Source organism: Tursiops truncatus, chromosome 8, assembly GCF_011762595.2.
Source record: "Tursiops truncatus isolate mTurTru1 chromosome 8, mTurTru1.mat.Y, whole genome shotgun sequence".
Taxonomy (NCBI): Eukaryota; Metazoa; Chordata; class Mammalia; order Artiodactyla; family Delphinidae; genus Tursiops; species Tursiops truncatus.
The window spans coordinates 43,733,175-43,748,054 of record NC_047041.1 but is presented as its reverse complement, the minus strand read 5'-3'; the positions used below and the strand labels follow the sequence as shown (position 1 = coordinate 43,748,054).

General features: G+C 37.1%; 1 protein-coding gene and 1 long non-coding RNA gene across 5 annotated transcripts in view; one reads left to right on the top strand and one right to left on the bottom strand.

The window, feature by feature from the left end:
- GRM5 (glutamate metabotropic receptor 5) overlaps nucleotides 1–14,880 on the bottom strand; it is a 533,478-nt gene that overhangs the window by 143,607 nt on the left and 374,991 nt on the right. For all 3 annotated transcript variants that reach the window (XM_019948818.3, XM_019948819.3, XM_073808327.1), the window contains exon 3: nucleotides 124–359. In XM_019948818.3, coding sequence (XP_019804377.2) covers nucleotides 124–359 — 236 coding nt within the window. The remainder of the gene's footprint in view (nucleotides 1–123; nucleotides 360–14,880) is intronic.
- Nucleotides 1–14,880, top strand: part of LOC109552342 (uncharacterized) — a 265,244-nt gene that overhangs the window by 142,579 nt on the left and 107,785 nt on the right. For both annotated transcript variants that reach the window (XR_012333377.1, XR_012333376.1), the window contains 2 exons: nucleotides 3,456–3,521; nucleotides 4,578–4,639. This is a non-coding gene — a long non-coding RNA (uncharacterized lncRNA). The remainder of the gene's footprint in view (nucleotides 1–3,455; nucleotides 3,522–4,577; nucleotides 4,640–14,880) is intronic.

The following is a 14,880-nucleotide window of genomic DNA, read 5'->3' as shown; positions in this document are numbered from 1 at the left end:
AATACCCACTTTATGTAAGAGTCCTCCTCTCTAACAGATTACAGCCACTATCCCCATGACACAGTTTACTTACATTGGAGCCTTAGCCCTATCCGCTTTAAATGAAATAATAAATCTGCTTACTATTGCAAGTCTTGTTGTATTTGCTGTTCTCCTGTGCAAACCCTTCCAGCCGGCACTGAAAACGATGCTGCCAAAATTCTTGAAACCAGGGGTTTCGGAGGTTTGTTTCCGGCCGGAGCTTCAGATAATAATCATCAAACCACTTGACATCAGGAGATTGGAGCTTGATTGTGATTCCACCAACAGCTTCTCGCTGATATCCATCTGTCACATCATATCTGTCAGCCCAGCCGTCACTGGGGAAACAAAAAAACCCTCAGCTTAGAACAGATATCTTCTAAGAAAATTATTCTACTTGCTGTCATCTTGAAAACATTAGTCATTAAATGGCACTCAGGCCACACTTTGGTCTTATATTATACTACGTGATTCTTGAGATAGCAACTTTCTAGGATAAAAAGTGCAAAACACAATGGAAACTTTGGGTCTAAGACTGCTGGAAGGTACCTGTCTCACTTACCTTGAACTGCAGAGAATAACCTTATGCTTTTGACAGAATTTTACTGGTTGTAGAATATAGTATATGCATGGAAGCTGCATAATATCACCATTCACACTATTTACTGAATGTTTAATAGCTAGGTCAAGTTAACTTTAAATACATTCTTTTCCTTTACTTAATAATAATCATTAGAGTTATCATAAAGTAAAAATGAAAAATATTTCTAAAATATACCTTATGTTAATTTAACCATCCTATGACAGGATATTCACTTGTTTCCATGTTTACAAGTGATGATAAAGAGGTTAAAAAAGAAAAACTTTCTGATTATGGTCATTCTATTAAATATTGATTCATCAGAGCCTCAAACTGAAGTCCTTATAGTCCATATTCCTCTTTCCTATCCCATGGTACTTCTCTAACACATTTAAAATACACATATGAAATCATGTTTTACATTAGAGTGATTGAAAGAACTTCTTAGCAATAGGCCATCAAAGATGGTGACAGGGATCATACTCCTCAATATTAATATCATTCTATGCACTGATCACTCAAAGTAATGTAGGAATTTTAAAATAAAAGAGTTTGAAATCAGAGAGTTCCTGAGTATAACAGAATAAGGAAAAATATTCTAAGCTTATTTGGAAAATACATGAGACACAACATTGGAAATAAAAGACAAGAAAAGGTGTTTATATCAAATCTGGACACACCTTAGGGCATTTAGGAAAAAAGTGTCTCTGACTTTCCCCACCCTCTCTGTCATTTGGAATATGCAACTTGTGGTATGCATCTGCTGGGACCCAGTGGTACTATCCTTCCTTTGAAGAGGTGCAAGTGCTCTTTCAGGAGAAGTAAAGAAAGTCAAGGGAAATGTAACAATGGAAAAAAAAAGTAACAACAAAGAGGGAGGAGAAGATACGGAGACAGTTGAAGGGAAGAACAGAATGGAGCCTCCTGAACACAAGGCAGGAAAGGTTTTGGAGATTAGCTGAGTGAAAGGGAGTGGGTACTGGGGAAAGTGTGAGCGAAAGGATTTACATAAACAATCATTGTTTATTTCATTAATATTCAGATATTTCTATTTATTGGAATGTTAATTTCTTTTTTTTTAAATTTCTTTTTATCTTCCTTCCAATGCATTTTTGTCCTTTATACTTTTTTGGGGGGGGGAGGCAGAGAGAATCCTCCAATATTTTGCATAAATCTGTGCCAGGGAAAGTATTATGTAAGGAATTAATTAGAATAAGTAAAAAAATGCATGTACTTTCTTCAGTATGCTCTGACTTAAAAATTGATAATGAGAGTTGTTCCAAAGGTCATATATTATTCAGTAAGATATCATAGGGGCTTGAGATATTCCTAAGGCATCCGTGGGTGGAGGAGGAGAATAAAATAAACAAACGAAAAAAATAAAGCATTTCTTCCTCCAAGTCCTCCTTGACAAGAAGAGATTTCATTGAAAATGATCTATGTTGAAATTTCAAAAACTTTTGTGGCAAATCAGGAAAAAAAAAAAAAAACTAATGCAATACGTTTTGTCCCAATGTTGAATGTGGTTACTTCACACATTATCTTCCCTGAAGTTTCTCATTTCAGCTGCACAGATTTTATTTAAAGCTGACAAGTTGAAATGAAGTGGGCTTGTTTGCTTCATTTTCTTGCTCTGTTTTGGAGGGTTTATTATATCACTGATAGGAGAGTGTGGGTCTCATTGGCACTCGAGGAGATGCATGGGCGTGCTGCAAATGGGACCGGAAACCTGTTTGTCAAGCAGAGCCCCGTTCTCCAAGGAAGTGGGAATTTAAATTGCTCCTTTTATTCATGCGCGCTTGCTCTTATGTAACGCTGTGATTATGACTATTACATAAGAAATGTAAGATCATAATGGGTCCAATTTACCCTTCACAATTCATTCACTGAATTTAATGGGGATTGTAAAAAGCCTGTCTTGATAAACTTTTTTGGAGGTGATATTTCCATTAAAAAAAAAAAATGTTAGGACCGTAGTGTGTTAATTTACTCATCTCTCATCATGTTCTTTAGCTTTTTTTTTCCATGTATAAATCTCTACATTTAATTTAGCAAAAGATGGTGTTTTTTAGTAGTCTATCGGTTAGAGTGGTGATTTTTAAAACAGTTTTGTTCCAGATATTTCCATTCAACAGCAAAATAAAAACCATAAAAGAGTTCGTATATAAACAGAAAATTCCAGTGTCTGTGTGGCAAAAAATGGTTATTCTATTTAAGCTTACAGGGGAATATCTGCTGTGTAAGTCTCAAGAAAGTTCAATCCATATTGGCTAAGTTAGATGGTGCTATATTGACTTTAGCTTATTAAATATTAACATTTTCATAAAAATGTGCTTCTAAGATTTGCATTAAGATGATAGGGTATGTCTAAGTAAGGAATAATAAATTCATAAGTGAAGAGCCAAGAAAACTTGAGCTTACCTTTCGACTATCCAGTGCTTTCCATTGCATTGTTAGAGTGGACTGTCAAGAGTCTGGCACTACTTTAATGCTTTTGGGTGACATATATTTTACCAAATCAGGAAAAAGGGGGAAGGAAGATAAGGAAAGAAACTGCAAATGTACCACATTTCAGTCAAGTTTCTAGATTTAGTATCTATCTATCTATCTATCTGTCTGTCTCTTCATCCATCCATCCATCCATCCATCCATCCATCCATCCATCCAATTTCTTCTCATTGATGGGCATTTTACCCCTCTCCTTATAATCCATTTCGTTATTTTCTTCCCAATGCTTTGATTTAGAGTCGTTTCCCATTATTTGCAGAATCTGTATTTGTAACTTCACCTGCTTGCTAAAATTTATTTGCAACCCCCATACTGATACTCATGGCACTTTTATGTTCATTTTCAGATATACAGAGAGTGGCGAAAAAGTTGATTCTTCTGGTGTGCATATACCCGGCTGAGGCTGCACAAGGTGAAACTCTGCTTTCTTGTTTCAGCTTTGATACTATAAAGAAGTGCCCTTTTCATGGTCTATTAAGTGCCAAGTTTTTGCATTTTTGTGTTTTTTTTTAAATGGGTTTTGCTGTTTAAAATATCCCCAAGTATCGTACTGATACATTATTTAGAATTCCCAAGTGCAAGAAGGCTGTGCTATACCTTACATAGAAAACCAGCTGCCCCTGGTGGTCCAGTGGTTAGGACTCCACGCTCCCAATGCAGGGGGCACAGGTTCGATCCCTGGTCAGGGAACAAGATCCGGTATGCCGCGACTAAGATCCTGCATGTGGGAACGAAGATCCCGCGTACTGCAACTAAGGCCCGGTGCAGCTAAATAAATAAATAAATAAATAGATAGATAGATAGATAGATAGATAGATAAATAAATAAATAAATAAATATTTTTTTGCGGTACGTGGGCCTCTCACTGTTGTGGCCTCTCCCGTTGCGGAGCACAGGCTCCGGACGCGCAGGCTCAGCAGCCATGGCTCACGGGCCCAGCCGCTCCACGGCATGTGGGATCTTCCCGGACTGGGGCACGAACCCGTGTCCCCTGCATCGGCAGGCAGACTCTCAACCACTGCGCCACCAGGGGAGCCCAATAAATAGATTTTTTTAAATATAGGTTGATAATACATATACTCTTAAAAAGTAAAAAAAAAAAAAAAAAAAGACAGCTGCATTTAGGCATGAGTAAAGTCCTGTTTTCTATGAATTCAATATTAATTCATCAACAATATTAGATATTAAATATTAAATAAAGTGTCTTTAGACCAGAACACCATAAAGCAAGGTTATGTAACGACTAGTTGATGAAAATGTGACTAGAGGCTCACGACAATTTAAACCTATATTTCCCCTAGGAGTAATGGTCAGTATTCACTAATTCAGTGTTTGGTGCCTGTTTATAGAACATACCTACTGTGAATAACAATAATTAAGTGGATCCACTTAATTTTATATATATATATATGGGAGAGGAGGAGAGACATGTAAATAAATGACCACATACAAACGAATATTGTTATAGGCATGAAATGAACACAACGAGAGAGAAGATCAGTAAATAATTGACCAACTCTTCGTAGAAAGGTAAGATTTGAATTGAGTTTGGAAAATATGGGTAATGGAGTGATAACTGTATTTTGAGTTATTTTTTAGACAACAAGTAGGTATTTGTTTATTAATTAATTAATTAATTTATTTTTAGCTGTGTTGGGTCTTCATTTCTTTGCGAGGGCTTTCTCTAGTTGCGGCAAGTGGAGGCCACTCTCTATCACCGTGCGCGGGCCTCTCACTATCGCGGCTTCTCTTGTTGCGGAGCACAGGCTCCAGACCTGCAGGCTCAGTAGTTGTGGTACACGGGCCTAGTTGCTCCGCGGCATGTGGGATCTTCCCAGACCAGGGCTCGAACCTGTGTCCCCTGCGTTGGCAGGCGGATTCTCAACCACTGCGCCACCAGAGAAGCCCAACAAGTAGGTATTTGTGAATCAGGGAATAGTAAATATTAAGCATTGCAGCTATATGGAGTGCACCGGATAGTGACTAATGAAAAGTATGCTGAGGAAGACCAATTATGAGTGGTCTTCTGGGCCATTCCAAACGCTTTGAGTTTTATCATTCAGGTGAAGGGGAGCCAGTGGTGGCTTTTAAAGTGGGAAGTGCTACGAAGAGACGATGAGAACTGGATAAACTGTGGTAGCAGTGCGAGTGACAGATAAGAAAGGTTGTGGATGAGTGTTAGAGGATCAAGTTAGAAAAGTTGTTACAGTGGTTAAGGGATCGAATGGATGTTTGTATTAAAGGAATGGGAATGAAGAGCCTATTTGTAAGGAATTCTCAGAGTCCCTAGGACTAGATACGTGGAGAATAGTGGGTAAAGGAGGATGTTTTTGGTTTATGGGAGACATTAGTGATATTGTAAGTGATATTGTAAGTGACATTGTAGCTCCATGTCCTAGGTTGTAAACTACAGGAAAATAGGTTTGGGGTGAAAAAGGAAGAAAATGAATACAAGTAGGGATCTACAATGATCAGATTTCCCTTTATATGCTCTCTAGCACTTTGTTTCTCCTGGATTTCTGTCTGTTCTCTACATAAAAAATTAATTTGAGTGTTAAAAAAAAATACAAGTGAACAATTTTCTTACGTGGTCCAGTACCATATTAACCCACCCTATTCTATTATGTTTAGGGTTTTGTATGCTGAGCAATAGCTGTTGGCACTCAAAAAAAAAAAAGACAGAAATAATGAAAATTATAGAGCTCTAAAGATCTGATGCTCTCTATACAATTATATCCTTATAAACATTTTAACTTTAGAATTATAATTTTTATTATTTTTGTATTAACATAGATATTTGAAGCAGACCAATTGTTATGGTTATAACATGATTACTGTAGGGTTTACAATCAGTAGATTTAATGTCAGAATATATTTCTGGAACGTAGAAGCCCCTAAAGATACATGGTAACGGGCATAAAAAATTCTTGGAAAATTCTGAAGAAAAAGTTTAGTAATTATCAAATGTTAGAATAGAGATGCTCAGTAATTTAAAAATTTGTCTCTGTTATCAAAATCTAAATCTGTACAATGCAGACAATATACTCTTTCCTTCCTGTCCTCGTTTTAAGTTATTGCTATGGAAAACGAAAAAATTCATGTTGCACAGAAAGTTGCATCGGGTGATCCTCTGTAACAGTCTCCATGTTCTTTTCATTCTAATGCATTAATACAGTAAGCATTTTGAATGCATATTCTGTGCAGGCAAACTGCACAGGCATTGTGGTGGGTCCCAGCACATGTCCTCAGCAGTCCATTAGGTATGACCTGTCTGAATGCGCATTGCTGACTTCCAGCCCCCTGGAAGTTTCCTCATTTATTCTCCAGACTGAACATCCTCTTTTCTTTTTATTCAGTCTTCCCCTTAATAGTACAATTCATTAGGTTCCCAGTCACTGAATCATCACTTGTGAAAATCACAATCCCGTCCTGCCTTCCTGAGATTATTCCCCCATCCCCTCAATTAGTATCCTGGGTGTTTCCACACTCTTAGTTCTTACATTTACAGTCCCTTGATTTATTTACATGGAACGCTAATCACATACAGTGGATACGGGTTTCATTAGCTGAATTCTCAAATGGCAACATGATTACTTAGCATAACTCTGCAGAGTTCTTGGGGAGGCGTCTGCTGGGGGCAAACAACATAAATAAATCATCTCAGTCTGCTTCAAAAGGAGCAATACCAGACCAAAAATGTAGACATCAGAATGACTATTCCTAGCAGTTAGTAGTCGTTAAATTTGTGTCAGGAGGTGTGAGTTTATGCATTGGGGAGGTACGGGCGGGGGACGTGGGTATGCCAGGCACATACAATTATTCTTGATCACTGAAATCTTTAGTCCCACTTAGCCTGATCGTATTGGTACTGCTAAGACTATCACACATATGTTGTGTACTGGAGATGCTGCACTTGATTCTCATTCCTCAAATACATGACATTTATTTCTTATTCACTGAACAAGTATTGGGTAACTAATAACTTGATAGTTATGTGGGAGTAGAGTGGTGAACAAGAAGACAAGATTTCTGCTCTCATAGAGGTAACATTTTGATGCTTTTAGTTTTGCATTTGTCATCATATTAAAGTTAAGTACATTTATTTGTTTTCCCTAAATTGTCTGTAAATTTTATGTTTTGGACATCTCATCCTTATGTTTATTATAATGCCTTGAACATACTAAGGACTTAAATGTTTAATATAACTTATTAGAAAATTAGACTTTAAAAGGCAAATTTCAAATCTTAGAGAATTCTTTTCCGATAACTGCATATATTCTTTTTTTAAAATTTATTTTTGGGCTGTGTTGGGTTTTTGTTGCTGCACACAGGTTTTCTCTCATTGCGGCAAGCAGGGGCTACTCTTCTTTGCCATGCGCGGGCTACTCACTGCGGTGGCTTCTCTTGTTGCGGCACGTGGGCTCAGTAATTGTGGTGCACAGGCTTAGTTGCTCCGTGGCCTGTGGGATCTTCCCGGACCAGGGCTCGAACCCATGTCCCCTGCACTGGCAAGCGGATTCTTAACCACTGCGCCACCAGGGAAGTCCCAACTGCATATATTCATTTTTAATTGAGAAAGCAGCACTGTTTGATGTGCCTTATAAAATGACTCTGAAAGGCTGAATTCATTCCCCCCCTCCAAAATGGTCCTCTCCCTTCTCTACCTGATGCTATTAAGGTTAATGAATACATTCATTAGGCTGCATCCTAGCATTTTTTTTTTCAAAATATGTTCACAGCCCACACAATTATTATTGAAACTGCTGTTCTACTCACATGTAATCATAATCATCACCCTGCCAAATCTCTTACCAGTAGCATTCTAACAGGTATTTTGGGATTTTTTTTCCTAATAGTGGGAGTCTGTCTACTGACTGCTTGGCTGTCTTCATATAATATTCCTTTTTTTTCCTCCCCTGGGGGAGTAGAAGGTCTTAGAATCTCTGAAAAAAATAGTGAAAATAAAGAAGAATATTGAGCTTTTAAATAAAAGTTCTTATGAATGTACACCAGTCAACACTAATGAATTAATTCCAAAATGAAATACAATGTAGAATTTTTGAGAACATTGTTAGGTTATTTACTGAAAATCACTTTATCTCCAGGGCTTGTAAATCTTAATTTTTCCCATGTCTGAGGATAAGTAGGTGTGAATTGGAGGAGCTATATCAGAACATTGAAAAGAAGGAAGAAAAGTCAGGAATCTAAAGTTTGCCATCTTGTGTAAGTCAGGTGATTTCCATTATATTGCTTTCCTGATTCTCTACAGGCCTTAGAGATGATTATTATTAGCCCTAGTTTCTACCATTGAGGAAATTGAGGCTCTGAGGAATTAAATAACCTACTCAAAATCCCACAGCTAGCACAGAGGGGATTTCAACCCAGATCTTTCCAGCTCCAACACTCCAGTACTTTCCATACTTCATGGAGCCTCCAAAATAATGACATACAGTGATGACAGCAGTGAGAAATGTTTGTTAAGGGGATCTTATTTAAGAGGCGTGTGTTGGAGGACAGGGGGCAGCATGTCGGGCTGGGAGTACGTGGCCAAGATTCTCTTGCTCTGGTATATTTTCACCTTACCTACTTTTTAAATCAAACGCTAATCTAGATCAGGACTGCTGGGAAGGGATTTTGAAACTATAATTAAGATCCCAAGGAAACTGACCTTGAAATAGGGAGATAATTCGTAATGGGTCTGACCTAATCAGGTGAGTCCCTGAAAAGTGACCACCTCTTCCTGACAAAAGAGATTCAAATGTGAGAAGGATTTGGCATGAGAGGGCTGGAGGAGACGCTCCATTGCTGGCTTTGAAGATGGAGGGGGCTGTACAGTAAGGAGTGCAGGTGGCCTGGAGGAGCTGAGTGTGCCCCTGGGTGATACCAGCAAGGAAATGGGGACTCAGGCCTACATCTAAAAGGAACTGAATTCCACCAAAACTTGAATGAGCTTGGAAGCAGATTCTTTCACAAAGCCTCCAGAAAGGAATACACCTTGATTTCAGCCTGTTTAACCCTGAGTGGAGAACCCAGTTATGCTATATACATGGACTCCTGACCTCCAGAAACGAATATTGTTTTAAGTTGCTAAATTTGTGGTAATTTGTTACACAGCAATAGAAAGTTATTATTCACTCGCCACCTCTTTTCTACATTTCCTCACTTGGAAGGCCAAAGCATGTTAATATCAGAAGAGAAGTGATATAATCTTAGGGGGTCTGGCCTAATTCAGGGTTTGGTCAGAGCAGACAAACTTCCAAAGACTTTGGGATCACAGAAAATAACAGAGAGTATTACACATATTAGAATACCTGGAACGTCCATCCTGTCTCAATTTAGGCTTTAAATTGAGGTAGTCATTTCCCCCTCTGGTTTAAAGTCTTGTCCCTCCAGGGATGCTTCCTTACCAAACACATCCTTCACAGAGAAAGAAGCTGAGAAAAATCATGGTAAATAGATTATTTTTTTTAAATAAATTTATTTATTTATTTTTGGCTGTGTTGGGTCTTCGTTTCTGTGCGAGGGCTTTCTCTAGTTGCGGCAAGCGGGGGCTACTCTTCATCGCGGTGCGCGGGCCTCTCACTATCGCGACCTCTCTTGTTGCGGAGCACAAGCTCCAGACGCACAGGCTCAGTAGTTGTGGCTCACGGGCCCAGTTGCTCTGCGGCATGTGGGATCTTCCCACACCAGGGCTCGAACCCGTGTCCCCTGCGTTGGCAGGCAGATTCTCAACTACTGCGCCACCAGGGAAGCCCGTAAATAGATTATTTTGAGAATTACACAATCTGTTGTTTCTCTTGTCATATTATAGACATTTGGAGAGATGCAGAAATTGTGGCAATTGTGTAAAATGTGCAATATAGTGAGCAAAATGATTCAGTTAAATAGAGAAAGCGTGTTATGAGTAAGCTATTGTATCCACCGCTTTACATAACCTTTTTTATGTTTTCTCTGGAAGCTTTCTTACTTAGGATAACCTTCTAGTTTTCAGCCTGCAAACTCCTTCCCGCTGAATTGCACTAATTTCTTCTTTTATGCTGTTAAACTGAGCACAATGTTCAGCCAAACAGTCAATAATTATTTATTATTTATTATAATCAATCAATAATTTATTTAGTCTATTAAATTCCAAGCAGTAAGGCAGACTTTATGATGATGTTAGTGAATATAACTCCCAGTGTCCAATCTGTTTTCTTCCCTTACCCCTTATAACAGGTCACCAGGGAGTTCATAATTTCAGATCTATTATGTTTTTCTTATACTTTCCTCAATGTCCTCCAGTATTTGATACTGTTCTTTCATTTAGCCAAATCTAGTGGCTGACACTGTACATGCCAATTTCCCTACAGAGTACTGCATATGAGCAATAAGGAGAAGAAAAACTGGCATTCTCTACCCACATTAGAGTCAGGCAAATGAAAACTTGGAGTGATAACAGTGATCATGTATTTAGGGTTTGCTGTCTGCCAGGCATTGTTCTAGGCACTGTGTGTGTATATACATATATATACACACACACACACATACACACGCTTACTCTCTGCCAATATATATGTGTATATATATTTATATCCACATCTATCTATCTATATTTTTTTTTTAACATTTTCACATTTCACTTTAGGAATCTTCAGCTTGAAAAGTAGGAAATAACCCTGAGTTAAACAGTATTCAAACTCAGTCTACCTAAATCTAGAAACCAAAACTGAACCAGTGCAACCTATCAGTGTGGTCTTTGATCCAAATCCGTGTCCAAACTTATTTGACTTTGTCCATGAAACTGCAGAGAGAAGAGTTATTTTAATTTCTGTTACACACACACACACAAACACACACACACATGCACACACCCCTTCAAATTATTTTCTTTTTTTTCCTTTCTGAGACTATAAACAAAGAATTGTCTTAAACCATTGCATTCATCTTCTGATAAATGCCCATCTTTGTAGTGTTAGAATACACTGGCCAAGTTATTACGAGTCTCTCTACTGACAAGATAAAGAGCTATTAGAAGATGCTCAAGAGACCTTGAAATATGTACATAAACACAGAATGAACTCTCTTCACATTTCACTTTGAGGCAACTTGTTCTTCCTTGACAAATTATCCCCATGACACCCACTGAAACCAAGTCTATTGTTAACTTCTCACATATATCAGATATGGTTTACAAATGAACACTTACAAGCTGTAGAAGACCAGTAAATAATCAAAAATTGTTCAGGGTGTGAGATTAAGTTTTAGAAATAGTCATTATGTAAGACTCCTGAAAGCCTGAAAAATTTAGTTGTGACATGCCCAGTAATTAATCCAAATAGACTGAAACTGTAAATCACATATTAGAAACTGAACAGCTACTTCCATTTCTAGCTATGATAGATTAGACAAACCTTCCTCTGAAGACAACTAGAAGGGCTGGATAAACTTAAAAAAAATCTATTTAAGCTATCAGAATGCTATCTAGGCAGCTGGGACTCAAGTGGCCAAGATCCTGGGGAGAAAAAAAAAAATATACTGAGGTAAGACTTTCCCTTGATGTATGTGACAAATTCACTGAAAGTCAAGGATGCAAGGCTAAGAAGTTGGATCAAAAGCAGCACATGAGGCTCAAGAACTTATTCTTTCATAACTGAATCTTTGTACCTATTGAGCAGTAACTCCCCATTTTTCCCTTTCCTCAGCCCCTGGCAATTAACCATCTTTCTTTCCACTTCTATGAATTTGACTGTTTTAGACACTTCATATAAATGGAATCATGCAGCATTTTCCTTCTGTGATTGGTTTATTTCACTTAGCATAATGTTTTCAAAGTTCATCCATGTTGTCATATATGGCAATATGGTGCAACTACCATTGAAAATAGCTCGGAGTTTCCTAAAATAATTAAAATATATTACCATATGATCCAGCAATCCCACTTCTGGGTATTTATCCAAAATAATTAAAATCAGGTTGTCAGAGAGAGATATGTACCCCCATGTTCATTATAGTATTATTTACAAAAGCCACAATGTGAAAACAACATCCGTTAATGTCCATCAATAGATGAATGGATAAAGAAAATACGAAGTTTAATATTCTAAAATCAACCAGTTTACCACATTATCAGAATAATGGAGGAAAATATGACAAACTCAACATCATTCTGATAAAAAGTCCATAGCAAACTAGCTAAGAAAGAGAACTTTCTTAATCTGTGCAAGAGTTTTATAGTAAAGATCATACACAACAATGAAATGTTGAAAGGTTTCTTCCACAAGCAAAGGATATCTTCTCTGACCACTTTTCTTCAGTATTTTACTGAATGTTCTAACCAATTCAATAAGGAAATAGAAGGAGTAAATTATCATTATTCAAGGACAATTTGATTGTTTACATAGCAAATCTGAAATTATATCTAAAATACAGATTATTACAATCAGTAGTAAATGAATTTAGTAAGTTTGGTGGACACTAGTTCAGCCTACATAAATAAATTAATTTCTATATATCTGGAACAAACAATTAGAAAACAGTATTTTAAATATACTATTTAAAAACCCCCTAATAGTTAGAAATAAATCTAAGGAAGATATGTAAGATTTCTCCATGCATGTAAGAGGAATTATGGAAGACTTAAATTAATAAAGGAAGTACCACACTCATAAACTGGAGGAGTCAATAATGTAAAGTTGTTAATTTTCCTGAAATTGATCTATAGATTCAAGGTAATCTGAATCAAAATTCCAGCAGGTTTTTTTTGTGGGGGGTGGAGGGTGAGGTGTGGAGGATATTTATAAACAAAATTATAAAATTTGTATGGAAATGTAAAGGACCAAGTATAGCCCAGATAATACTGGTAAAGAACAAAGCTGGGGAAATACAGTATTAGATAGTAAGACATTATGAAGTTACAATGATATACAATTTGTAGAGATAAATAGACTAATGGAATGGAATCCTACGTGGATATATAGAGACTTGATTTTTGATAAAAGCGGCACTGCAAAGAAGCAGGGAAAACAGTTCTATTAAATAAATGATTCTGAAAAAAAATGATTCTGGGTAAATTTATATTTTTTGGAAAAATACATTGATACTTAATCCACAACACTCATAAAAATCAATTCTAGGTAGACTGTAGATCTAAATGTTGCTGATTATACAATAAAGCTTTTAGATGATAACAAAAAGCTTCTAGATATAACAGAAGGAGAATATCTTCATTATCTTAGGATAAGAAAGATTTCTCAAACAGGACATATGAAGGACTAATCATAAAAATCAAGATTGTTAAATGTATTTATAATAAAATTGATAACTTATTTTCATCAGAAGACACCACTACTTAGGAGATCTCTACATGGTGTGTGTGTGTATGTGCGTGTGCGTGTGTGTGTGTGTGTGTGTGTGTGTGTAGGTGGATATACAGATGATAGATGGATAGGTAGGTAGGTAGGTAGGTAGATAGATAATTTGGAAAGGATTCATATCTAGAATATATGAAAAATTTCTATGAATTAATATTAAAAAGAAGCCCTATAGAGAAAAAGGGTCAAGAAGTTGGAACACTTTACACTTTGCAAAATAGGATTGAAATGGCCAATAGATAAAAAAGAATGCTCAACTTTATTCATTACAGCAACACAAAGTAAAACCACTATGAATAGCATTACACACAAACAAGAATGGCTAAAGTCAAAAAGACTGACACAGTATAGAATAAAAGCTGGAGCAACTGCAATTCTCAAACATTGATAGACATGTATAGCCTGGTGTAACCTACTATTTGGCAGTGTCTATGACAAGTGAATATAAGCAGACACTATGATGGAGCAATTCCACCCTTAGATATGTCCCCAGTAGAAATGCTATCACAGATACAGTAAAGCAGGGGTCCCTAACCCCTAACCGGTAGTGGTCCACGGCCTGTTAGGAACTGGGCCGCACAGCAGGAGGTGAGCGGCGGGTGAGCGAGCAGAGCTTCATCTGCCACTCCCCATCGCTCGCATTATCGCCTGAACCATCCCCCACCCCCGTCTGTGGAAAAATTGTCTACCATGAAACCGGTCCTTGGTGCCATAAAGGTTGGGAACCGCTGCACTAAAGGCATGTAGAAGAATGTTTATGTTAGTACTATCTGCAATAGGCCTATATTATAAACAACAGAAATGCTCATCACCAGCAAAAAGGATAAGTTGTGATTTATTCTTATAATGCAATACTAGATAGCAATGAAAATGTACAAACTACTGCTACGTGAAGTAAAACACATAAGCATAAGATTGAGTGAAAAATATAAACAAAGGAGAAAAACTTATTCCATTTATATAAAGTTAAAAGAGGACAATACTAAACTATAGTGTTAGAAGTTAAGATATTGGTTCCTTTTGATGAATGTGTTCCAGCTTTCTTACTGTTATGGATTTCTTGTTTCGTTTCATTGCCGTATGTGAAGATACTTGATATGACTTCTACTCTCTTGAATTTGTTGAGACTTTTTTGTGCCCTAACCTATGACCTATCCTAGAAAATGTTCTGTGTACACTAGAGAAAAATGCCTAATATGCAGCTGTTGGAAGGAATGTTCTATATGTGTCTGGTAGGACCATTTGATCTATAGTGTTGTTCACATCCTCTGTTTCCTGATTGATTTTCTATCTGGATGACCTAGTCATTGTTAAGAGTGGGGTATTAAAGTCCCCAACTGTTAATGTTTTGATGTTTATTTTTTCTATGAGTTCAGTTAGTCTTTGCTTTATCTATTTAGGTGCATAATACATGTTGGGTGC